The sequence below is a fragment of the Gobio gobio genome, assembly GCF_949357685.1.
Source record: "Gobio gobio genome assembly, chromosome: 12".
Classification (NCBI taxonomy): Eukaryota; Metazoa; Chordata; class Actinopteri; order Cypriniformes; family Gobionidae; genus Gobio; species Gobio gobio.
Genome location: NC_137105.1, coordinates 20242274 through 20268157, shown reverse-complemented (window position 1 = coordinate 20268157; position 25884 = coordinate 20242274). Strand labels below are relative to the sequence as shown.

At 39.3% G+C, this 25884-nt stretch overlaps 1 protein-coding gene across 2 annotated transcripts in view; it reads left to right on the top strand.

Annotated features, from left to right (window-relative positions):
• Positions 1–24002, top strand: part of nhsl1b (NHS-like 1b) — a 130643-nt gene extending 106641 nt beyond the window's left edge. For both annotated transcript variants that reach the window (XM_079830988.1, XM_079830989.1), the window contains exons 2-7: positions 5985–6137; positions 7711–7838; positions 10649–10841; positions 13683–16853; positions 18539–18665; positions 22014–24002. In XM_079830988.1, the coding sequence (XP_079687114.1) occupies positions 5985–6137; positions 7711–7838; positions 10649–10841; positions 13683–16853; positions 18539–18665; positions 22014–22638 (4397 nt within the window). In that variant the 3' untranslated portion in view covers positions 22639–24002. The remainder of the gene's footprint in view (positions 1–5984; positions 6138–7710; positions 7839–10648; positions 10842–13682; positions 16854–18538; positions 18666–22013) is intronic.
• Positions 24003–25884: the final 1882 nt, after the last annotated feature.

Sequence of the window (25884 nt, the reverse complement as noted above, 5' to 3'; positions counted from 1 at the left end):
CCAAGTTCATTTTAAAATTCACAACTTTGCATATTTGATTAGTAGCCTAAAACAGTGCTGAATCCTGAATACTAATTTATTTATAATTTATACATTTTTCTAAATATTAAACATTTTGGTATATGTCCAGGTTTAAATAAATAAATAAAAGATTTTCAATGTGCTCTCACACTTTTGGACCTCACTGTATGATAGTCGGTTTTGATTTTTCTCATGTGATGAAGATTTTCCCCTTTCACAACTGCCGGAGATTGTTTGAGACAGCTTACATGTGTGTGCGTGTGAAGGGGGAGGGATATGACAACAGCTCCGTTACACATACACATAATGTGGGTGAGTGTGGATCTGTCGGTTGCAGAGAGCCCAGACCAAGTGTGAAAAGTGTGAGAGATTCAAGCACTCTGATTGGCTGTTCATCAACTTCACCCTGGAATCTCATGAATAGATTTCTGACACTTGGCGAACATGCCTCATGTCTGAATGCGGGAAACAAACTTTTGTGCAATTGTCATGCATGTGCCATTTCTGTTAAAGTGACTAGCCATGAGGTGTGTCACACTTTTACGTATACATAAACACTGAAATGACTGTAATCCTGCAGTGACAGACCGGGATGTTGAACCATCTGTGGAGTGAGAACAGAACAATAGCGTGTTAATTACTGCGGCCGCCGTGAGCTACATAATCCTGATACTGTACACGTGCCAGACAGCATGGAAACAGAGTCTGGAATACACACAAATGCACGTGTTGAGAGAATAGGCTCGAGAGGAAGAGGCCGGATATGGGCCGTATGCAGAGAAAAGCCTCACTTTGTGAATTTGGCAGTGAGTAAAAGAGAGCTGCACACGCTTGTTTCCTCTTTCAGATTCACTTGTTACACATAAAAACATTTTAACAACCAAGTATAAGCTAGTAAAGATCAGGAATGGCCTTGAAGTGTGCGTTTGGCTTGCTGTGGGGGTGATTGGGATATTTTAGGGGGGAGGGGTGTTCAATGCATTACCTCCTCTAGTTCAGTAATCATTTGCAACTCCATTCATGTCCAAATTCACCCACCCTTCATCCCCCTTCCATTCAGATCCCTCTGCACCCCCCCATAATGAAAAGAAACAGGGTCATGGTGTGTGTGTAGACAATGAGGCAGATTGTGTGTGTGTGTGTGTGATCTATATTCCAGTGGTCTAGATTCAGTGGCTGTGTGCTAACACGGCAAGCCGGCTTATCAGTGGGAGACCCGCTCCTTCTGTCCTCCAGCGAAGACTGAGACGGATGTGCACATATGTGAATTGTATGAACATACATGTCTGGTTACAACAGTTGAAAGCAAAGCATCAGTGTCCGAAGTGAGAGTTTTATAGCTCAAGAGGTTTATTTACTTAACTGAAACGCTTAAATATCTGATGTTTCTGCTAAAATGTCTTTGGAGAAATGAAAATGAACATATTTGCCCCCAACCCTGTTTTGGTTACATTCTTGATTGTTGATATCGAATAGCTTATCAGCAATGATAAAGCAAACTGATCAAAAGTGATAGTAAAGACTTTTACATTTACAATTTTGCAAAAACTTTAGTTTCTACAAAAATATTTCCAACATTCAGAATAAGAGGGAAGGGGAAAAGCTCCAATAAAGTTGGATTGATTTAAGAGTGAGTGTTGCAACTCTTTATAATTCACATGAATTGTTGGTTGAGCACCTCTTTTCAAAAAACATTTTGTTACAACATTCAGAATAAGACATTTTCATAATAAGTTTCTTAATCACCAAATCAGCATATTAGAATTTCTGAAGGATCATGTGACACTGAAGACTGGAGCAATGGCTGCTGAAAATTCAGCTTTGCCACCATAAGTGACAATAAACACTGGGATTTTAGCAAAAGCCTCTGTTTTAACTCATTGCCGTCTTGAAGAAACAGTTGAAATGCTACATGGGATTTCATTTGCGATTCGTCTTTTCTTTCCTACTTGCTTGTGTATTGGAGTAGAAACAAAAACTTTTGGATCCTGGCAAATCTGAGCACAGTTTGAGACACTATTGAGATATCAACTTTGACTCTAGAGAAGACACGTAAATTCAGCATCTTTTTTTTTTGTATTTTCAGAAATTTTAACAAAACTCAAAATGTCAGCTAATTGAGGCCTAGGAGAAACAAATGAGAAATTAAAGAGATCTCATTTGTGATCTTTTTTCATACAAGCTTGTATTAGGGAAGAAGCATGGCGGATGCTTCGGATGAGCTGATCATACAGGAGAGCTCCTTGGTAACCAAAGCACAGATGAACAGAGGGGCATATACTACACCCCTTCCTCCAAGCCCCAGGGAGTGAGTCTGTGTGTGTGTGTAAAGGAGGAGGAGGTGTTTCCCAGGGTTGGGTTGAGGGTGTGTGTATATGTAGGAGGGGCTCATTGTGGAGGCGATAAGCATTGATCAAATGGGGAGAGGCACATACTGACTTGTTGGCAAAAGGACACAGGCTTGTCGACACACACTACTCGTCCAGCGCTCCCGTGTACTGGGAGGCCGTGACAATTATACACAGGGTCCACCTGCCTCACACACGCTGGAATAATGGTGTTCATCGGGACTTCACTCAAGTCAGTCATTAAATACTTCAAACGGAAGGGTAAGAACTCTTTGGCCATGTTTTGTTTTTTTTTCAGTGCTGATGGAGATCAGACAGGTTTCTAGTTAGTTTTCTGAACTTGTTTAAATAGCGAAGCGTTTTGTTAATCTCTCAGCTAGTGGTTATTGTAATTTTAAGGGATTTTATTGAATATGTCAGATTGTGTGCAGGTCTTTGATTGTCAGGTGTGTAAGTTCAGAGTCCATATAGAGTTGTACATCTGTATTTCAACATGGACAGATTAGTCATTTCCTGTACACTTAATAGACAAACCTCTTAACACCTTGATGCTGCTTATGATAACCAGAGAATGACCTACACACAATGGTGGTTGTGTGCATCTTCTTTTGTACCTACATTATTTTCAAATATTTATGTTAGATATGTGCAGTATATATTAATGCTAGATCAGTTATCAGCCAATAATAGTTTTTAAAAATAAATGCCCTCCTATTTTTACATTTAAATTACTTTAACACTTATCTCGTTTTCACTTCAAGTTAATTTTTAATAACACTAATATTTTAATAACATTGTTTAATGTAACCTTTAACAGATCTCAAAATATTGAATTGAATATTAAAATAGTATGTAATATTAAACATTTTGAAAAATAGAAAATAATGACTTTTTATTATATTAAATATTGTGATATTTAATATTTTAAATTAGATTTTTTTTGTATTACTCAAATGTATTATTGATACTTTTAAATAATGGTTGTACATGATTTACACTTGAACCAGATACTGGTTGATCTACTAAAACCTTTAGTTTTTTGCCATAAAATGCCTTAATTCATGCCTTAATAAATGGCAAGCCATATATATATATATATATATATATATATATATATATATATATATATATATATATATATATATATATATATATATATATATATATATATATATTATTATTATCTCAGGAGTACAGAGCCCAATAAACAAATTAATACAATTATAATAAATACAATTAAATTGTGATTCATTTTGAATTATGATCCTTTATCTTCTGAGCTGAAATTTGGGTGGATGAGCTCATCCATATTCCAGTGCTACACGTGGTGGTAACTGCAAAGTGTGTGTGTTTTGTGTGGGTACGACCAGGACCAGAGGGATTATGGGAGTTTTGAATTGGCTGATTCTGAGTGCTGAGCTCAGGCTGATGTGGAGATTGATGTTGGGCACAATGCAGGTTTTTGTTCCTGCTGCCGCTCTCCTCACTCCCCAAGAGAACACAGACAGGTTTAATGGGTTGGGGACTGGGCTATCTAAGTGTGAGTGTGTGTGTATTGCCCATTCTAGAATCATCTGATATTTATTGTAGGCACTTCAAAGGGCTTGCCCACTTTTATCTCTCCCACTAAGGTTGTTTAATGCTGTTTGTGCATGTGGGTTTGTCATCCTGCAAATGGCCCTCTTGATTGAATGAACAAATTTGCTTGAGTATCTTTTTGCAGTGATGTGTCATCATTTTAGCGATTTTATTTAGTGCCACTTACCTTCCAGTTCTGTGGAATTCAGTTTGGACAGATTCTGTGTTGGTCTGGTTGTGTGACAGTGTCAGCTGGTTGGTAGATTATTGACCTGTTTAGTTGTTACCATACCAATGAAGCCATGATCACATAACATAGGTACTAACCCTAGGCAAAAGCACAAATTCAATAAAAAAACTCAATGCATCAATATTTCTGACTGTGGACACTTTCTAGGGACAAGTCAGTGATTCGATTTCTGTTTGAAATATTTAATAATACACATTTAAAAGCTAAAGGTCTCTGCACTTTGGAAGCTTGATGGTGGCACTCGCGGACTTGAATCAGTTCATTTAGCTCTTGATGCTCAGTGTCGTTCAGTTTACAAACGACTGTATTTGTAACGTGTTTTTCTACAGTACTGAATGCCCTCTGCATCCTCCCATGTGTTTGACTGCTTTGTCCTGCCTGATGTCTGAACATTCATAGATGAGGCCTTTGAGGAGAAAGTGTCCTTTTGAAGTCCAGCCTTGATTTGAACAATAAGTTCAAAGGCCCAGTGTTGTGGTTCATAAACGGAGAAAACCCTGGAGAAGGAATGAAAGAACATGTTTTCACACTTGGTTTGATTGCCCTGAGTTCGATTCCTCCACCTTCCCCCGGCCCATATTGTTTTCACATTGTACTTTTGGATCCAAACAACTGCAAGTTAGCATCATTGATGTATCTTTATAAAGATGTTTTTTTTTTTTTACTTTTGTCGCAACAAAGCTGCATTTATTTGATCGAAAGTAGGTTACAAAAAAAAAATTACTTTTCTATATACACGTCTCTTTATATATATATATATATATATATATATATATATATATATATATATATATATATATATATATATATATATATATATATATATATATATATATATATATATATATACACACACATACACCTTAGATGATTATATTTACACCTTATATATACCTTTGATATATATATATAAAGAGACATTTGTAAATAGAAAAGTAATTTTTTCGTATTTTTGATCAAATAAAAGCAGCTTTATATTTGTATTCTATTTATTGTTCAGTATTTTGCTCTGTTTATTATTTTATTTATTTATTTATTTTTAATTCAAATTGAAAATGCCTTAAAAAGAACTTCTCGCAATGACATTTGGCCTGAGTGATAGCTGAAGCTGAGCACAGAAGCCCTTGATAGATTAATTTGAAATCACACATCAGTATGTGTTAGTCTCTATGAAGAGCGAGTAAGAAATCACTTCTATATTGGAAGTCCTGATGCCTCATGAATGAACACAATGGCCTCCCGTGGACTCCGCTTGTCAGTCTGGCAGCTCTCACATGATGGCCCATCACAGCCTAATGGCCCAGTGCCACCTATGGACAGAGCTCCTCGCACCTGTGAGAAAACCCCCACCTCTGCTCTTCTACTTTCCCTTCCTGTCATGTTATAACGACCAGCCTGTTGTTTTAGTTTGTTTGCTGCCGGGACAGCTGGGGGTTCCAGCTCCAGGGGTCTTTCCTTCGAGATTCCCCTTTACCTCATAGCCCATTTGCACCTCTGCTAGGTAGTACGGGTGTTCCTGTTCACTTTGGGTCACTCTTTGGTTCCAGTTTTAAGGGTTCACTTAGTTAGAAGTGTAGAAGAGGTTAAAAAAAATTAAAGCCAGCAAGGGTCCTTTTGGCTCTGTTTTGACTCAAGGTGAGTCCACAAATGGACACATTTGGCAGTCCTCACATGTCCTTTGCGTTGAGTTCCATGAGTTTTGCTACAGTAAACGTATACTTTTAGGTCATTTTAAATGTTTATTGTTGCATGTTAATCATTTTAAGTGTCTTTGTGTTTCTTTTTAGCTGTATCTAATCTGGATGAAGAGAAAAAGTGGACTGTGCACTACACGGCTCCATGGCACCAGCAGGAGAACGTCTTTCTGCCGGGCTCCAGACCGGCCTGCGTGGAAGACCTACACCGTCAGGCCAAAGTTAACTTGAAAACAGCTCTCAGAGGTAAGAGCCGCATACCTTTATACACCAGAATCAACCTCAAACCTGCTGCAGTTCCCATGACATCAGCATAACTATGGGAACAAACACACCGAGCAGCAGGTGTACGTGTCCATGATGTCATTCGTTGTTCACACTGGACACCTGTGAAACGGCCTGTTAGTGACATCCAGGGGTCGATTTGCACTACACCTAAGAGCGGTACAGATCAAGGTTCAATTAGCAGATTCTGGCCTGAAAGTTAATTGTAACCCAAGACTGATCTAACAGTGCAGGTGGCTGATGTGAAGCCTGATTAATTATACAGGCACAGGTGTGTAGGTCATATTACTCTAATAGAGACTTCAGGCCTTCAGATGGCAGAGAGGAAGACTAGAGGACATGAGGACAGGTAGAGCTGTACCATCAAACACTTTTCCCAATGAATGCAGTTTATACTTCCCACTCACTTGTCATGTCTTTTCTTTTCTGGCAGTCTCACTTTGAATAGGGAAAAAAGCTCTGTCTTAGTGCTTAAACACTTTTATTCTGCCAAGACAAACAACATGTAGATCAGAGGAAGTTCACAGTTGTCTTGAATGTTTAATGACAAGTTAAAAAGAATGCGTCTCTTTAAAGTCTTAGCTGACAAATACGTGTTGAAGGACACCGTAAAGGATTAGCAAACAAAATAAAATAGTGGTTTTGGAAAATTAGAGGAAGACCTTTAAACAGTCTGGCTGTTTTAGTTATTTTACACTCTCTTGATTTGTCTCCTATTTTTGTTGCTTTGGTGCAATAATGTAGTTTGATTCTTTGCCCATCTCTGGCATTTTTTTAGCTAAAATGTGCAATTTTTTTTTATTTTAGTTTAATATGCAAAGACAGCCATAAGTAAGCCCCTCAGTTGATTTTTTTCATAAAAGTGTAAACACTATGACACTGTGGTGCTATCAAAACGGTGCTCTGTTTGAGGAAATGAGTAGTTCGGGAAAACTTTGCCAAACAAGTCAATATTTTTGCCATTCAGTTTGTTGCCGTCAGTGGCGCAGAAATTGCACACTTCAGCTATTTAATGGAGTGCATCGTACAGCTGCAGTGCAGTATCATAAAAACAAACGTCAGGAAATAATGAAAGAACAGATGAGCATTATTTTTGTCAGCAGAGAGGCCGCTAGATTCACTTGACTGAATGACTGAAGGGATTGTGGGATGTGTGCCAAGGGGATAGAGCTGCCATCTGCAACAGTTAGCTTAGAAAGCCAACATGATGCAGACTGTCACACACACACATATAGAGAGCAGAACAGAACAGATCTCAGTCTACTATACTCTTTTCTAATCTCTAGTTCTCTCTCATCCAGAATATTTGTAAAGGCGCTAAACATAACATTTTATTGAATTATCTTATTATTAGTTGGATCAAACAATTGGCATCATTTGTCATTTTCATGAAGACCTACAAATGGTCCTTTCTCTCTCATACCACTAGAGGGAGCTAAATAAACACTATCTGCTTCTATACTTCCATTCATGTTTGAAAGTTCCTAAAAACTCCTTTCGAACTGGTCCTGATGTGTCTGCTTTGTTCACACAGAATGTGATAAACTGAGGAAAGATGGTTTCCGCAGCTCACAGTACTACTCACAGGGGCCCACCTTCTCAGGCTCCTCAAACTCGCAACATGAGGATGAGGACATCGAAGGTGATGACGCTGATAAAAAGGTAGGCCTATTTAACAAAATATCAGAGACCATACGTAGACCATATTTAGCATTTTTTGTTTGTTTTTCTGGTTATTAATTTTGTCTCGATATTTGAAACAGACTGAATAATATTTAAGAATTATAATAATTATATGATTATATATAATTGATGATGCTCATAAAAAGGTAGGCCTATTTAGCAAAATATCAGAGACCATATGTAGACCATATTTTGCATTTTTTGTTTGTTTTTCTGGTTATTGATATTGTCTCGATATTTGAAAGACTGAATAATATTTAATAATAATAATTATATAATTATATATAATTGATGATGCTGATAAAAAGGTAAGCATATTTAACAAAATATCAGAGACCATATGTAGACCATATTTAGCCGTTTTTGTTTTTCTGGTTATTAATATTGTCTCGATATTTGAAACAGACTGAATAATATTTAATAATAATAATATAATTATATATAATTGATGATGCCGATAAAAAGGTAGGCCTATTTAGCAAAATATCAGAGACCATATGTAGACCATATTTTGCAATTTTTGTTTGTTTTTCTGGTTATTGATATTGTCTCTATTTGAAAGACTGAATAATATTTAATAATAATAATTATATATAATTGATGATGCTGATAAAAAGGTAGGCATATTTAACAAAATATCAGAGACCATATGTAGACCATATTTAGCCGTTTTTGTTTTTCTGGTTATTAATATTGTTTTGATATTTGAAACAGTTTGACTAATATTTAATAATATAATTATATATCCTTATATTAAATATAATAATAATTGTTGTTATTATTACTATTATTATTATTATAATAATTTTTATTATTACACATTTTAGATAGTTTTAAAATACTTTTCTACCTATACTCTTTTTTCTATGTTTTTTTTTTATACATGAATTCACATAGTGTAAACAACTTTTTTGTTTTGTTAGTATAGATTAACAATATTTGCCATATTTTTCATTGACCATAAAAATGATTAGGTAATTAATTAATCAAATCAGAAAGTTGACTGTAGCAGCCTGTAGGATTTGGCTGCCCTCTGCTGGTGAGAATGTCTGCCTGTAGATGGCTTCTGGGTACTGAATCACAGCCTCCCACACGTCCCTCTGTGGAGTTCCCGCTTCAGTTCTTTAGTATCTCTGCTGGCTTCATTAATGTTGTCAGCCATGTGTGGCCCCATTATGAGCTGAACCCCAGGAGACTGAAACTCTAATGAAACTATTATTCACAATAGTGAATAATATGTGTTAGAATAGTTATGTACTGAGATATTGCGTTCTAGAAAGCTGCTGTTTAGCTTATCAGCATTGAAGACCGGTTTAAATGAAAAGTAAATGGATTTAGTGATGGATTCAATCATACAATCATAAACATTTTTAGAAAGAAATCATGCGGTTTTGTTTATTGCTCACCAGTCTTATAGCACACCATACCCTTGCCCTCATTCTCCCTCTTTCTTTATTGCTCCTCATCACACTGCGTTCAGGGGCCCTGGAAAGGTCAGACACAGTAAAAGCAAAGATTCGGGGGTTCCTTTTGTCATCCTGCTGCCCCTGGCCCACACTAAAGTATCCCATGCCCTTTTAACCTCCTCCACCAGCCTAGACCTTCTTTCCCAGCCCACTGGGATGAGGTTAACTTGGGTTACAGTGTTGGACTAGCCTTATACTTCTGTTCCTTTTGCTTTTTCTGTTCTTTTCTTTTATTGTTCTTACTTTCTCTTGCTTTTTGTTATATCATTAAAAATGGCTTAAGATCATGAAACATAAAAAATGCTTAGTGCTTGAAAAACTTTTTGGTACTTTGGTTTAATATTTGAAGAAAAAATAAATAATATTCATTAACTTATTCTATTGGAGCAAGTTAAAGGGACAATACCTAACAAAATATTTAGAATAATCTCAGTATTGTTTAATTTTTTAGGTTTTAATAAGGCAAGAGTAACACTGAAATGTATTTGTTTATGGTTTAATGGACAGTTTATAAAGTTTTAAAGAGCTCTGGGGTTACAAAGAAAAAATAGATTTTTTTATTTTCAGGAGAATAAAGAAAGTATTCTTAAGTTGTCTATCTTTTTTCATGTGCAAATCAAGGTAAGCTGTCGTTTAAACATATTTAATAATAAATATGAACTGCGGTTAACAGAAACTGCTCTTCCATTGTAGAATTGGTCACTTGTAAAACGTGATGTATTCATCGTACTCTTTATTATATACTGAAAGTTATTCCATTCTGAATGAGGCAGGACAGGTAATAAACTATTGAAACAAAAAACAATACCTCATGCAACTGTCTAAAGGTTTTTGACAATTGGTAGTGACCTGGATGGATAATTAAATGTATTGTAGTGATTTAACTACATTTGGATTGTTTGGGAGGCTGAGGGAGGCCCAGGTGTTGGATTGAAACTTCAGATGGTCCACTTGTAACTCTGCGAACGGCGTTCCCATTTCAGAATCACAATGCGTGAACAGAGTTTTAACGCCTCACTGGTTCCCCCTCCCCGCTCCCTTTCTCTATTCTTTCTCTGAGTTTCTCAGTGTGTTTATGTGTGTGTAGGGTTTGATGGTCAGTTGAAACCACTCTGTACTCTACTGGAGCTCCAATAAGTCGGGGCACACAACCCTTAAACAAGCCTTGACTAAAGAGAAATAAGGGGTGTAGGGGCTATGAGCTCTGAGAGAACCCCCTACTTGTCTGAAAAATGCATAATTTTTTTTTATTTTGTTTCAGTTTACTTATCTCTATAAGCCCCCTGTAGTCATGAAACTCACTGTATTTTCACCTCATTTCAGTCTACAGCATCTTCAGGAGAGGAAGAGAAAGACTCCTGCCAAATGAGAGCACAAAGTCCCGCACAGGAGGAGGGGGTTGAGGTTGATGGACAAATGTCATGGTCCAAAGCCCCGCCCCTGCCCACTCCAGAAGAGAAGATGAGGCAGCAGGCTCAGGCTGTTCTCACAGATATTGTCCCCATCGATGTCACAGGTAAGAAATATATCCCATCAACTGTCAGTCAAACATGCCGGCACTGTAGAAACGTTGAAAAATGTCACTTCCATGTTGTGTCTCCATATATGTTTGTCAGTCTAAAATTCATATAGCTGGTCTGTGTGTTACGTTACATTACTTTCATATGGACATTTAATCAAAATCAGTAGAAATTGTAACTGTAACTGATTTGTCTGTACCTAACATTTGAGCACTGCATGCATGATCACTACATACCGCCTGTTCTGGATGTATAACCACATGGCTAGATCTAACATGAATGTGTCTGGGTGTATTAACAGTTGTCATATTAACAGTTCTGTCATTCCCTTCTATCTCTTTGAACTTTGAGAGTTATCTGTTTGAGCATTCAGTCTCCCTGCAGATGCACAAATTCAGCTGTGCATCACTATGAACACCTTATCTAAAAGAACAGTCTTTCATACTAGTCTTCTTCAGACAGAATAAGCTCTCTATGTCAAATCCCTTCAAGAAATTCTGAACTTCACTATGACTCAGGAAGAAGCTATATTATACTTTAAACCACACACAAATACACACCACACACTAATTCAGTCTGTCAGCTCTGTGACTTAGTCAGACATCCCAGCGTGCTAAAGCTTAGTCAACAGTGCCTGTCTCTGGGGTTCCCTTGCTTTCGCAGTGCTACAGCACATCTTGCAGCACAAAAGTGCTTTTGTGTAAAATACTGTTTCTAATGTTATATTTTAAAACAGGGTGTCCTCTTCATATACTTTGTATAGAGTAAGAACATTGTATTTAGATCTAGAATTTCCCCTAGTGTACAACAGAGCTGTAACACCATTCTGCCATGCAAATGCAATATGTGCATATGTTGTCAACTGAATTACTCAAATCAGTCGTAATCCCCAATATTAAGGTTTAATATTTGAACAAGATGGGGTATTTTGTCCACCCAACATATAGTTACTTGCATTCTTTACACAAGACAGACTTAAACATGAATGAGTGTAGATTTGTATGCAGTTTTGTCTTTTGTCTTTGTCTAATTTTGGTCTGGTTTTCACATTATTTTGCTTATGCTGAATGTGTGTGGCTCTGCATGGAAGTTTACTGGAACAGTATGCGTGTGTGTGTGTGCTCTGCATGTGTGATGCATGTATGTTACTAACTGGCCCTTTTGCCTGTCTGCCCACGTCAACTGGTCTCCAGGGGAGACGTTTGACAGGCAGGCCAGCATCCGCCGCTCCCTAATAAACACTGACACTCTGGTCCGCCGGCCCAAGAAGGTTAAGCGAAGAAAGACTATTTCAGGGGTGCCTGACAGCGTCCAACAGGAACTAGGTATGGTATGGCTTTGCCAGCTTTCTGTGCTGCTGCTCCTGCCTCACCTGTTTCCATTTAGATGACTGTGTAGTCATCTTCATGTAGTACTGTAGTTGTCATGACCATATAATATAGTTTGTCATGAGCCTGCCTCTCATTCCCATCTCAATGCATTTTCTGTGCGTTGATTTTAGTCTTCGGATCATCCTAATCTGAGCTCTTTGACTTCCCAATTCAAAATAAATACATTCCAAATTACTTTCTGTTTTCAAATCATCTATTGATTTGCTAATCATTACATAATCTCTCATGCCCTAAATGGGGATTTCTTGCATGCATACTCTCAACGCTCCGTTATATAATCTCAGCATCCAACAGCTGCATCCCGCATTCCATTTCCCACCACTCCCCTGGGTCATGGTCCCTGATTCTATTTAGTTTGCTTCCTGTTAGTGTGTGTGAGTGCTCATATTTGAAGCCATTGTTGGAGATGGCCTGACACATTTTGCTTTGCAGCTAACTGAAGCCACTGCATAATCCCCTATCCAGATTCTTCTGGTAAAATACTTCATATTTTATCAGGAGAGTAATGGAGAGGAGAGGTAAAATAAATGTAGTAGAAGAAAAAAATGTGGAACTAGTCTAGTTGTGCGGAAGTATATCAGCAAATTTCATATAATTTTCACTAACATACACTAACAAACTGTTAAAATGCTGTATTATGGGGATTGTGAAAAGGGCTTTTTCTATTACTATTTGTATTTGCTATTTGTAGACATGCTTTTAATGAGCCCTTCTTTACAAGAACAGATGGGTGTGGGGGAGAAATAGAGTGTCAAGCTCTTTAAAGATGTTTTGCTGATAGCAATGCACAATAAATCTGCATTAAGTCCCATTCTGTTGTTTATACATGCTGGGGTTAGGGCTAACTTCATGCACCTGTATCATATCCCTGGCTCTAAAACTTAAGCTGATAGAAATTCTGATAGAAATGCTTTTAAGACAAGTTTCTGTCTGGCAGTTAGAATGTCATGATTAATGTTGTATGGTAATTTATTCTCTAACATTGAGCATGATCTTAAGATGATGCAAGGTTGCACTCTGCTGTGTGTGTTATGGTAACAGGAGGCATAATACATTAACAGCCTGTGGTTTCCAACTAAACTCTAGAAATGTGTTTGCATGCATAAATAAATAAGCCCATAAAGAAGTGTGGTTTGTGTGAGAGAGTGTTGTAGTACTGCTAGACCATCTGCCTGTCCTTCTTTGAGCACCAGCTTACTAGGATCATTGACTTAATACAAACTCTCTGTGACACTCAGGGCTGGACAACATATTTGTTGCCAGCCATTAAGTTATCAACCATAATCAAAGTTTCCAGAACGTGGCTCAAGATAATCAAATTAATTAGCTCTCAATAGAGAGGGTTAATCTGATTGGCAGCTGATGTCACAAAGAGATGGAGGAGAGAGAAGCAGAGAAACAAGCAGCTGTATTTGTCATAATTGTCTCCTTTTTTTCTCTCTGCAGCGGCTAAAGGGCGGGGTGGAGAGCTTCGGCCACAGTCCATGTTTATCCCTGGACAGTATTCAACACTTGGGCGAGTCATGAATAGGAATTCAACTCTCCGTCGATCTATAACAAAAGATTCAGGCTGCCAGACTGAGGAGGTGAAAATTGTCCCACCCTCTGTGAGGAGAATACGAGCTCAGAAGGGCCAAGGAATTGCTGCTCAGATGGCCGGCATCTCCACTTCTGCCACGAACATCTCATCAGTTTATAATGGGAGCTCCCCTGGAAGTTCTATTGTTGTAATGGCACCACAGTTTGGCAATGATATCCAGCGTTTTCACAGTTTGCCACGAGGTGCAAGGGTCTCTCTAAATGCTGAGCCCCTTTACAGTAGCACCCCTTTCAGGCATGAAGACTCCGCTGCAAAAGCACCTCAGCAGATTGGAAAATTACAAGTAGATGATACTGTGGTGCACATGAGGAATGTCCCAAGGGTATCTACCCAAGCCCGGCCAAAATCTCAGGAGGTGAGAGGTACTCAAAAGGATTGGGGATCTGTCTCAGGTCCAGCCTGTGTAGTTTCTCCACATGCAGCCTACTCAACCTCCCGTATACCTAACGCTACTCTGTCATGTTCTGCTGAGGTTATTGCACTTCACAACACATCAAGCCCTGGCCAGAGCCCACTTGCTGGGTCACCATACACTAAAGCTAGACCTCTTAGCATGGTATCAGCAGTCAACAGTGAGAGCACTTGTAGTGTAGGCACAGGATCGCGCACACCAGAACCAGGCATGAAGGAGACCTGCAGTGAGACTGGCCAGTCTGATAGCAGTTTGCACAGCCACAGCACCATTGCTGCAGGAACATTGTCTTCAGACGAGCAATGGATTTACGACACTCCTGAGAATGTCTTGCCCAGAAGGACGCTGACTTCCAGCTGCTCAACACCCATAAATCATCTCTATAGTAGCCTTGAACGCTCCTCAAAAGGCACAGACTCTAGTTCACTCTACTCTATGGACAATGATGGCTACTACACTTCCATGCATCTGGATTCAGGCCTTAGATCAAGGAGCCAGGGTAGTGGCCATGGTCATGGTATAGGAGGAAGAGCAGCAAGACACAGTATGTATGAGTGCCTGGGTCAGCAAGAAGACAGAACCAGCTTGTACAGTGACCAATCACTGTCACGTTCCATCTCTCTACGCAAGCCTAAGAAACCACCTCTTCCACCAGCACGCACAGACTCTCTACGACGAAAGCCTAAGAAAACCAGTTCCACTACTGCCAACATTGGAGGTTCAAATATTAGTAATGGTTCTCTTCTCAATGAGTCACTGATTGCAACGCTTCAACAGTCACTTCAGAATGGGCTGAAAGGCAAAGGGTCCTCCACCTCACCATCTCACAGTCCTTGTAGCGACTATGAGGACCCCTGGATGCTTCGTCCCAGGAGCCAGAGCAGCATCAGTGCAAGTAGTAGTGGTGTATCAGCAGCAGGGATGGCTCATGTATACTCCATCTGTCATGTCACTCCTTCTCATAGTGACACTAGTAGCCTCCGTTCTGATTATGCAGACTCTTGGGGCTACTACATGGATTATCCTCGTCCATCTGGAGATCAAACACAGTCACCATGCACCAATTCACTTTCTGCTGGACAAGTGGTTGAGCTGGCAAATGAAAGAAGCCTCCACAATGGTAACCAGGCTACTCTTCCTCCTGCTCAGGAAGGAAGTGTGAAGCCCAGAACAGGCACCTCATCGCCAGACAGGGTACATCGGTTGACTTCTCCATCAAGTGGATACTCAAGTCAATCCAACACTCCAACAGCTGGCACTCCCGTCCCCTCATTTATGAGATGCATGTCTCCATCAGGAAGCAAGCCCAAACCCAGAGTGCCTGAAAGAAAGTCATCCTTGCTCTCATCTGTATCCATATCCTCTTCTTCCACCTCTCTTTCCTCTAACACCTCTGATTCCAACAGAAACAATATTCCTCCCCCACCTCCTCTTCCAGCTGCCCCTGTGGCTCTTGTACCTTTCAATGCTCTGTCCTTTCCTCCTCCCCTTGCGCCCTCCAGCCCAGACCAGAAGTTTCCTCCTCCGCCACCTGCTTTACCCACCACCCCTCATCAACAATCATCCATGAGCCCTCCTTACATCAATTCTTCCCCCGAATTTCCACCGCCTCCACCTCCAGAAGTGTTGACGGACTTGTCAGGTCTCAATAGTTCTTTCAGCCCTCCACCACCTCCTCCACCACCACCACTGCCTGCTTATTCTCCACCTCAAAATCAACTCCAACCAAGCATGACACCCCCTACACCTTCTTCTGCTTGCTTGAAGGGAATTAAGGGTAGCCTAAAACCAGTGAACTTAGAAAGAAGACCAGTGTCGCCTCACTCTGAGCAGCCTAGTAAGGTTGGCATGCCTCTGATCACTACATTTGCCCTGCAGAGTGTACAACTTCGGCGTGCAAAGCGGCCAGAAAACAATGAAGTCAGCCAGCTAACCAGACCCCAGACACCAGAGAAGCCTCTCAAACCACAGCATCCCACAGTTCCTCAGGTTTCTTCAATATCTCCAAATTTAAGGCCATCATCTCCAGAGAAAAAACTCTCCATCCAGCATAGCCAGGATAGCCATGTTGAGACACGACCTGATTGTGATGTAAAATCGCATTCTGAACCAATATCCTGCCTCACAAATGGGTCCATAGATCTTGGCGAGTTTACGGCCACAGCTGAAGTTGATGGACTGGAGACTGCCCTCTCATCACCTGCAAAAACACCACAAAACACTAAACCTAAGAAAAAGCCTCCTTTGGTTTCCAAAAAGCCCACGTTTTCCTTCACCTTTTCATCGGTGGATCATGTCAGTGATTTGCTGAGTGCTCAAAATGACATTAACATCTCTGCGACTACACCTGAAGGTCTGGACCCTACACCTGTTCCAGAACAGAAAGAGACAACTGAGAAGGATAGCATTGGCATTTCTGCACCTCCTGAGGAGATGAGAGACGTTTCTCCCACCAATTGGGAAGCTCAGGAGTTCTCCCATACTTCTGGTACCATCATTCTTGATGCAGACATGGGTACCATTGAAGCAAAGGATGAAGAAGAGGGAGATGATGAAGATGTAACCAGCAGCACAGATTCTTTTGGATCTAAAGATGATGAAAGTGGTAAGTTAGATTTTCCTAATTTTACTCTGTGAGATCATTTATAAAACTGGATGACACAAAATCATACAATTTTAAATACTCAGGTCTTTTTAAAGAGTCAGAGGCACTATTGGATGACATATGTGATCCCAAGCTTTAAATTACATAAAGAGAGATGATAGGAACAAGGTGATGCACTTCAGCTTGTATTAAAACTACATTCTATATATATAAAAAAAACCTCACCTCTACCATGAGTGTATCAAGAATTAGACACCACTCAAGCGGCTCTTTGGATTTAGTACTTATTTCGTTTTACTTCTTTCTGTTTCTTTCACCAAGTCTTTCACTGTATTCATTCAGCCACCCCTCCCCTTTCACCATCTGTCCCTTTGACTTCTGATTCTTTCATTATTTTCTCACTCTCTCCTGTTTTACCATTCTCTCTTATCCTTCTGTTTTTCATTGTTTCATTTATATATTCTCTCACCAGTTTTGAATGCATGTTACACAACTAAGAAATAAGCAAATAAATTAAGTTGCAGGTAATAAAATTTATAAATATTAATTATTCAAATATTCAAAATATTAATTGTATTTATTACTGACAGCAAATATACACAGACAACTCTTGAATATGGACATTAAAGCAGTGGCTATTTAATGAGGGTGTGCAGCTTACATATCAAGACTTTTATAGGTATTTCTCTTAAATGTATAAAATGATTACAGAAAATCTCTCTCTCAGAGTCACCAGTGTCACAGTGTCCAGACTCTCCCCCTCACACTTCTAGTCAGGATAGAATGGGACAGCATTCCTTAGGGAAAGCCGTTTAAACAGGATGGGGCGGGGGGTGGAGCTGAAAGTGGGTAGAGGAAGAGAGAAGTGAGGGAGGGGTATGGAAGAGAGCGCGTAACGTGAGATCACCCTCAGTGTCTCAGGCAAGTGCAGATGTGAGATGAGGAGAGCAGAGCAGTGCAACTGAACTCTGGAAAGGTGGATACGACCACAACAATGTAAGACAATATTAAACATACAGCTTTTTACTGTCTTCACATGTTATTTTTAAAGAGTGTGAAGTGCATGTGTGTGTCCTTGGATGTATTGATTGCTGTAAGATGTGTCTTGGTACTTGTATGAAATGGAGGATTTTGATTGACTTGTAAAATCTGATGTTTTCTGATATTTTATAGCCTATAAAACCGTCAAGCTCTACCAGTGTTTATCTGCATAGGTTTTCCTCTCTATGCTTTGAATGTTTTTTTAGACAAGTTTGTCCAAACATGCCTATGCATTTTTGACATAACAATATCGAGTTCTAGAATGACAGTATCTGTTTGTCAGCTGGGTCCTGTTTGCAGTGTGTTCGTTTATTTCCATGTCATTAGACTCTGCCTTTGAAGTTTATTATCATCATTACACTTATGCATCTGGCAGATGCTTTTATACAAATTGACTTCTACTTCATTCAAGGAATCAAACCCATGACCTTGGTGTTGGAAGCGCAATGCTTATAACAACACCATGCAATTCATATATATATATATATATATATATATATATATATATATATATATATATATATATATATATATATATATATATATATATATATATATATATATATATATATATATATACATTTATTTATTTAAAGAAACTTCCACGATTATTATATGAGTTTAATATATGAATGTTCTACCAGGTGATGTGTTTGAGTCCAGCACGTTGGACGTCGCTCAATCTCCCAGCATCAACGGCGACAGCTGTGGGGACATGGTGACCCCCACACGGCCCCGCACCACAGAGGACCTCTTTGCTGCCATTCACAGGTAAATTCCCAAATACTTTGCTGGTATCCCTTTTCCAGTCTCATCTACTTCCTTTCCACTCCATCCTTCCCACCTCCCATAAACCGCATTCATAACTTTAAAGCAGGCTGTCCTATCCAATCGCAGATGCATTCATCAAAGATAGAGAGTGGAAGGAAAGCAAGCTGTAAAGAGTAGGGCTTCTGCGGTCTCTGTCTGTCAGATTGAGAAATGCTCAAGGCTGATGTATTACTCGACTGGATGCTCATGTACAGTTTGGCTGTGTTAAAGACACATGCACTCTCTTCTAATTCAGTCATAAAACACTCAAAGCCTTACTGCAGTGCTTCATGTGAAAATGCACTTCTGTTGCACACCGTACGGGGGGCGTTATTTAAAATTCATTATGTTGTTGTCTTTGTTCACACAGCCGAATTACGTATGCAGGCTCTTCCATAGTCACGTGTAATGGGCAGGTTTCTGAAGTTCTTTAGCACGTCACACAATTTCATTCGAGAGGATTTGGTTTCCTCTGCTAGAGTGTGTGTGCAGCTTTGCTCTTCCTTATGCTCTGGTCCGCTGCAATCTCACACAGATATTAGAGCAAAAGATATCCTTGAAATGGAAGACCAGTTTAGATGTAGTGTGACAGTGCACCAGATGCTATATGTGCTCAGTAAATCCTGTGGTTTGCCCGGTGCCACTGTCAAAGCACTGAGCTTTAGCTGAATCGAATAAAAAAGCTGGATTACAACCGCAATGTATACAGCATTTATCTCAAGATTGTACCTGTGTTTTGAAGGACTTCACTGCAAAAATCAGTATTTGTCTTGTTTTCTGGTTAAAAATGTATTTGCTTAACTAGATTAATTTACTTGAAAAACGAAATGACATATTATAGAACAAAATGATCAACAGTATGTGGAAGTCTAAAGGTTTTAAAGGGTTTCCAGTGAAGACAAGACAATGCTACAGCATTCTGGAATCCTTTGTTGCAAGCGTTTTGGGGGGGTCTTTTTCTTTTTCTGAATGACAATGTCTCTTGCACACAAAGCAAAGTCCATAATGAAGTAGTTTACGGAGTCTGAACTGGAAGAACTTGCCTGGTTGGGTGATGGGTCTGTGTTCCAATTCATCACAAGAAAGTTTAGCTTGGTTTAGGTCCACATCAGACTTGGTTAATAATTTCTTCATAATTTCTTGCTGGAGAAAAAAAAGACCCTCCCCAAACTGTTGTATCTTAGAATAAGTTTACTATTTTACCTCTGCAAATTGTCTGTTTTATGCATAAACCTCAGAAATTAAGCATAGAATTATTCCTATTTTCTCATTTTAATCTTAATTTTGAATATAACATTTGAATATGTAGATGGGTTTTTTAATAGAGTTTTTCTCTGACACTTCTAGATCCTTTGTCGTTTTCCCACACTCTGTCATATGTCATTCTCTTCCTCCTTGGTCTTTCCTTATCTCTCCCATCCTCCTTTTCCTTCTCTTTCGTTCAGCCTGGACCCGTTGAACATGAACACCCCCCAACATACGAGGTGCGGTCTGGCAAGTAATTAGCTGTTGGCGTATTCCTCTTGTGGCGATGCTAGGGTGGGATTAGCTTTATAATCTCCCAGCGCATCTCAGACGTGGGATGAATTTCTGCTCCATCCCGCAGATAATCCCACGCTCCCTAATCTGCAGCAGTTATGCCATGCTAATGAATTTGACTTGATCCTGGGCACAAATGCTAGCTTTCATTGACCCAAGGTCCCCCTACTGGTGGGGTGAATGAACAGCCCTCTGGGTTAAAGTGATGCTGGGAATTTTGCCCAGTTTGCTTTGTTGATTAGGCTTCCATTATGTCTGCACTTCCATAAAGATGCAATGCTTGCAGTATTCCTCTTTGGATTGGCTTTTAAAGGATTTGGATTAAACAACCCTCCAACACACACACACACACACACACACACTCCTGCTATTAATATCCTGCATTAAGATATTCCTGTTTTTCCGATTTTGCAGCGAGGTTTTGGTTCGCTGGGGGCTAGTGGAGTTTAATGAGAAAGTGGAACAGAAATCAATGATGGGGATAGGCTCATCAAGACTGAAAAAATGAATCACTAAAATTGACTAGAATCTTATTCAAGATGTTCAGCTTCAGGAGTAGTTTGATTAGTTGTTAATTGAAGTGAAGCATTTTAGTTAAACATTTGTGCCGGCAATAAATTGGCAGCTCTGTTATTCTCTAAATAGAGTTTAAATCAAACACAATGTATTTTTATTTTTATGAACCCCTCTCTGCAGCTTCCTGCTAACTAATATAAGCTTGAGCTTTTTAAAAGTATATTTATTTTTTTACCTTGGGTTTAAAGGGATAGTTCACCCAAAAATGAAAATTAGCCCATAATTTACTCACCCTCAAGTCATCCTAGGTGTATATGACATTCTTCTTTCAGACGAATAAAATCTGAGTTATATTACAAAAGTCCAGGCTAATCCAAGCATTAGAATTGGATTCAGAGTTGCTCTGTTTTTGAAGTCCATAAAAAGTGCATCTGCCCATCAAATAACATGCTCCACGCGAATCTGGGGTGTTAATAAAGGCCTTCTGAAGCGAATCGGCGCGTTTGTGTAAGAAAAATATCCATATTTAAAACTATATCAAGTAAACTTTCGACTGGCCGCCTTCCCTGTTCAATTTATGGAAAAATTGTTGAAAGTTCCCCTGCCGATCGAAAGACTAACACGACCAGGTACGCTCGTCATGACGTCATGTACGCATCTTGAGTTTCACTTTCAACATTCAACACTTTTCCATGGAATGCGGTCGGTCGAAAGTTTACTTGATAAAGTAATAAATATGAATATTTTTCTTACACAAACGCGGTGCATTCGCTTCAGAAGGCCTTTATTAACACCCCAAATAACACCACGTTATTTGACGGACAGATGCACTTTTTATGGACTTCTAAAACAGAGCAACTATTAATCCAGTTCTAATGATTGGATTAGCCTGGACTTTTGTAATATAACTCCGATTTTATTCGTCTGAAAGATACACCTAGGGTGAGTAAATTATGGGCTAATTTTCAGTTTTGGGTGAACTATCCCTTTAAGGATGCACAATTTTAAAATTCTCAATTCTTCTCAATTTTGACTAAATAAAAAATTAAAACACCTGGAAAATAATAAATTGAAGAGTGTTATTAAATTAGTGGGTTTTTTTACTTTTAAGTGAGGGTTAGGAAAATCTCCATTATTCAGATGCCATTTACAGATATGGTACTAATATATTGTGCATCCCTACTTTGGTTTAGATGGCTTTCTGGCTGTTCCTACAAATCAATTTATTTGACGTTATTTTACTTTTGTCTCCAGGTCAAAGCGGAAGGTCCTGGGGCGCAAGGAATCCGAAGAGGACCGTTCACGAGGTCCTCTATCCCCACCGGTCACCCCTACAGGAACGGCCCCCAGCTTGACTTCCCCCCTGCCACGGCAAGCGGGCTCCATACAGCGCAGCCTGCGCAAATCCCCGACCAGCAGCGACACCTTCAAGGCCCTCCTGCTGAAGAAAGGCAGTCGCTCCGAGACCAGCTTCCGCATGTCTGCCGCCGAGATGCTGCGCAGCACCGACCCGCGCTTTCAGAGGACTCGCTCTCTCGACTCTGCGTTCGATCCAGCGTCTCCGACGAGCGAGAGCCCCTGCTCTTCTCCGGGCCGGAACAAAAGGGCGTCCGATGACTGGGCGCGCAACGAGGGAATGTTCTCGACGTCCCCGTCATTAATCGGGCCAAAGTACGGCCGATCCCGCACACCGCCCTCCGCCGCCAGCAGCAAGTATAACGCCCGCAGCCGGATCCTCAGCAGCCCCATGACAGTTATTTGCGAGAGGGATGGAGAACTCACCGACTGTGAAGACTCATGCCCTGTTTCTCCATCAAACATGCCCCTTCCCATCTCTCAGGACTCTAACAGCACTTTATGTGAGCAGAGCAGCAGTTAGAATAGGAGAAATGGCTCCTTGGCAAAGGCAGAATGTCTTCTCGGCACCAGAGATTGACTGAGGGCGGAAGACCAGGAGTCGAACTCTAGAAGGTCTTGCCGCCCGCTAATCCAGGCAGCGCTGCCTGATGTTGTAGTGTGGGCTAAGACGTGTGGATCTGGGGTAGATCAAGCGGTCAGCTCGAGCAGTAGACAGTGTACTGCTATACCTATAGCTCTTCAGAAATAAAGTAACCTATCTAATCAAATTCAACCTTCTTTTCGGAAGGAACTCTGCTTTCAGTGGCAATACTATACTCATCTTTTCAAAGCCTAACAATTCTGTTCAGCCTTTTATTTCCATTCTTCAGCATTAACAGTCAGATTTGTGTGGGTTTTTTGGTGATGCTGTTAACGAAAGTTGTACCGAAGGACTGCTTGTTTTGGCTGTAGTAGTTCAAGTTGATGGATATTGTGTCATCACTGCGAGTCCAAAGAGGTGCGTCACATCTCAAACTTCACCGAGGCAGCTCCGTCAGCGCCTTTCAGTCAGACATCTTTAGTACACCGGTCTTCAAAGACCAAGATGAAGAGCACACCGACCAATTTCTACAAGAGATATTTTCATACTGCTCGGACCATCGGAAGTGTCTGGAACAGAAAAGGAATTGTGGGCCAAGAGATTGGACTAGCGACGGCGAAAAAGTTTGGTTTGTAGGTTTGCACTGTGTTCATTGTCTCCTTTTATTTGTCATTTAAAAAGCATTGTGTCTGTGTTTGTTATTTTAAATGAGTTAATTCTTACATCTTACTTGAAACAAATGACCGGTTTTACTTGTAATTCTTTTGGTTACCAAAGAGCCAAACGGGACACTCTAACTAGCTGAAATGTGAGGGCATTTGTCAGACCGAGCCCTGTTCTGTTAACGTCTAGTGAAAGTGACCGCTTAATTACTAACCTTCTTGTTTACCTGTCAAGGGGTTTTTTTTTTAATAATGTTTTTATGTATATACCTAAAGAAATGTTAAGTAACACCTGAACTTATTTTCAACGAATTTGTACATTTTAGAAACCTTTGCTAGGAGTGGCTTCCTTTTGTAGAGTATTTATTTTAGAATAGCCAGAATGTGGTTTGATATACTGTAGCTGGAGGTGGGCTTTTTGCGAGGGGAAGCGAGTGAAGTGTGATTAGAGGGGACATCCTACAGACATGTGGTCAGATTCAGCAGTCGCAGAACTTCTATCCTGTTCCTTCACCCGCGTACTGATGGAAAAGCGGATCCGAAAATAAAAGCAAAATAAATAAAGATGGCTAAGAGGAAGCAAGCTGCTAACCCTCTGGAGTATGTCTCTGTAATAAAACATGGTGATATTTAAAAATTGCCCATCTGTCTGGTCTCTGTCTTTGATTCACTGCCACCTGTCAGCCGCCAGCCCAAACCACAATCTCATTAGCACCGTCACCATGACACCCATAGCCGTTCATCAACTCCATACGCTTTGCAGGGTCATCAACCCCTACTTGCATCTTACTGACCATCATTTAAAGCTCGATACTGTGACTTGGACCAACGTCCTATGCAGAATTATATTTGTAGGTTATATCACCTAAAAAAAAGAAGGGGTCATGAATCATTGTTTATGATTTGGCTGCAACAGAGATGTTTCTTGGGCCACATGCACGTTTCTTTTGTGCTGAGCGTGTGAACACGATATTCAGGCAACCGTTCCCTCGAAAATAAACCTGATGACGATGCAGAACGTGTTTTTTTTCCTCTGCTTGGCTCTATTCATTAAACAACCAAAATAAAAGTAAATGAATGACGTTTCTCTTTAAACACATGTAGCAACTCATAAAGTAACAACTGCACGTTATAAGCATGACATTATTATTGTAATAAAATGTTCATAATGTAATAATTTCCCCAAAACGTCATACAATCTTGAGCTCATAATGTAATATTTTTATGATAAATGTTACATTATAAACTCACCAAAAACATGTCATATTTTCCTTATTGTGATAGCTTTTAAAACAAACAATAGTATTACCTTACAGTACATTTTTAAAAATCTAAATAAAGTATTAACCTGCAAAATGCAACATTTTTAAATATTCATGTTATTATAATAATTAATAATTATAGTATTATTATTAAACAAAGCATTGGTATTCCAGTACATTTAACAAATCTAAATCCAGTCTTAACCTGCCAACCAAATCCAGCAGATTACTGATACTACTAGTAGTAGTAGTTTAAAGGTGCAAACGTTTTGATTTTATTTATCTAGAATTAGATTTTTAAAATATACTGTAAAGAAATACCAATATTTTATCTTTAATAAACTAATAATTGCATGAATGTTTAAATGTTGCATTTCGAGGGTAGTTTAAAACTGGCTTAAGATTTTTAAAAATGTACTGTAAAGGAATACCAATATCCTTTTATTAATTAAAAGCTATTACAATGATGAAAATATTACGTTTTTGGTGAGTTTATTATGTTATTACAACGTTATGGACATTTTATTATTATAATAATGTAATACTTATTACATTATGTGCAGTTATTAGATTATGAGTTGTTATACACAGAATGAATATTTACTTTACTTACGTCTAAACCTATAATCAAAAAATTTTAGAGATGTTGGGACGGATTTCGCAGGAACTTCCATACATGGGTGGTTCTTCAACTACAGGCACTTTTGGCCTTGTGAACTTGGGGGGGGGGGGGGGGGGGGGTGTTCAAATCAAAATTGTCACAGTCTAACAGTTAATTATAACTAATCTAGTTTAATGATCCATAAGAGAACGCACTTTCGTTATAAGAGAAATGTGTGTTTTTTGACATATTTTCAAATCCGCACTGAACAAATGTAATTTCCATCACAGGTAAATATTTTATTATTATTTAAAATTATGATGATATACATAATTTCTTAACAGTGTAAGACCACTTTAACACATAGTTTTATCAATTTATACCTACACTCACCTACAGGATTATTAGGAACACCTGTTCAATTTCTCATTAATGCAATTATCTAATCAACCAATCACATGGCAGTTGCTTCAATGCATTTAGGGGTGTGGTCCTGGTCAAGACAATCTCCTAAACTCCAAACCGAATATCAGAATGGGAAAGAAAGGTGATTTAAGCAATTTTGAGCGTGGCATGGTTGTTGGTGCCAGAACGGGCCGGTCGGAGTATTTCATAATCTGCTCAGTTACTGGGCTTTTCACGCACAACCATTTCTAGGGTT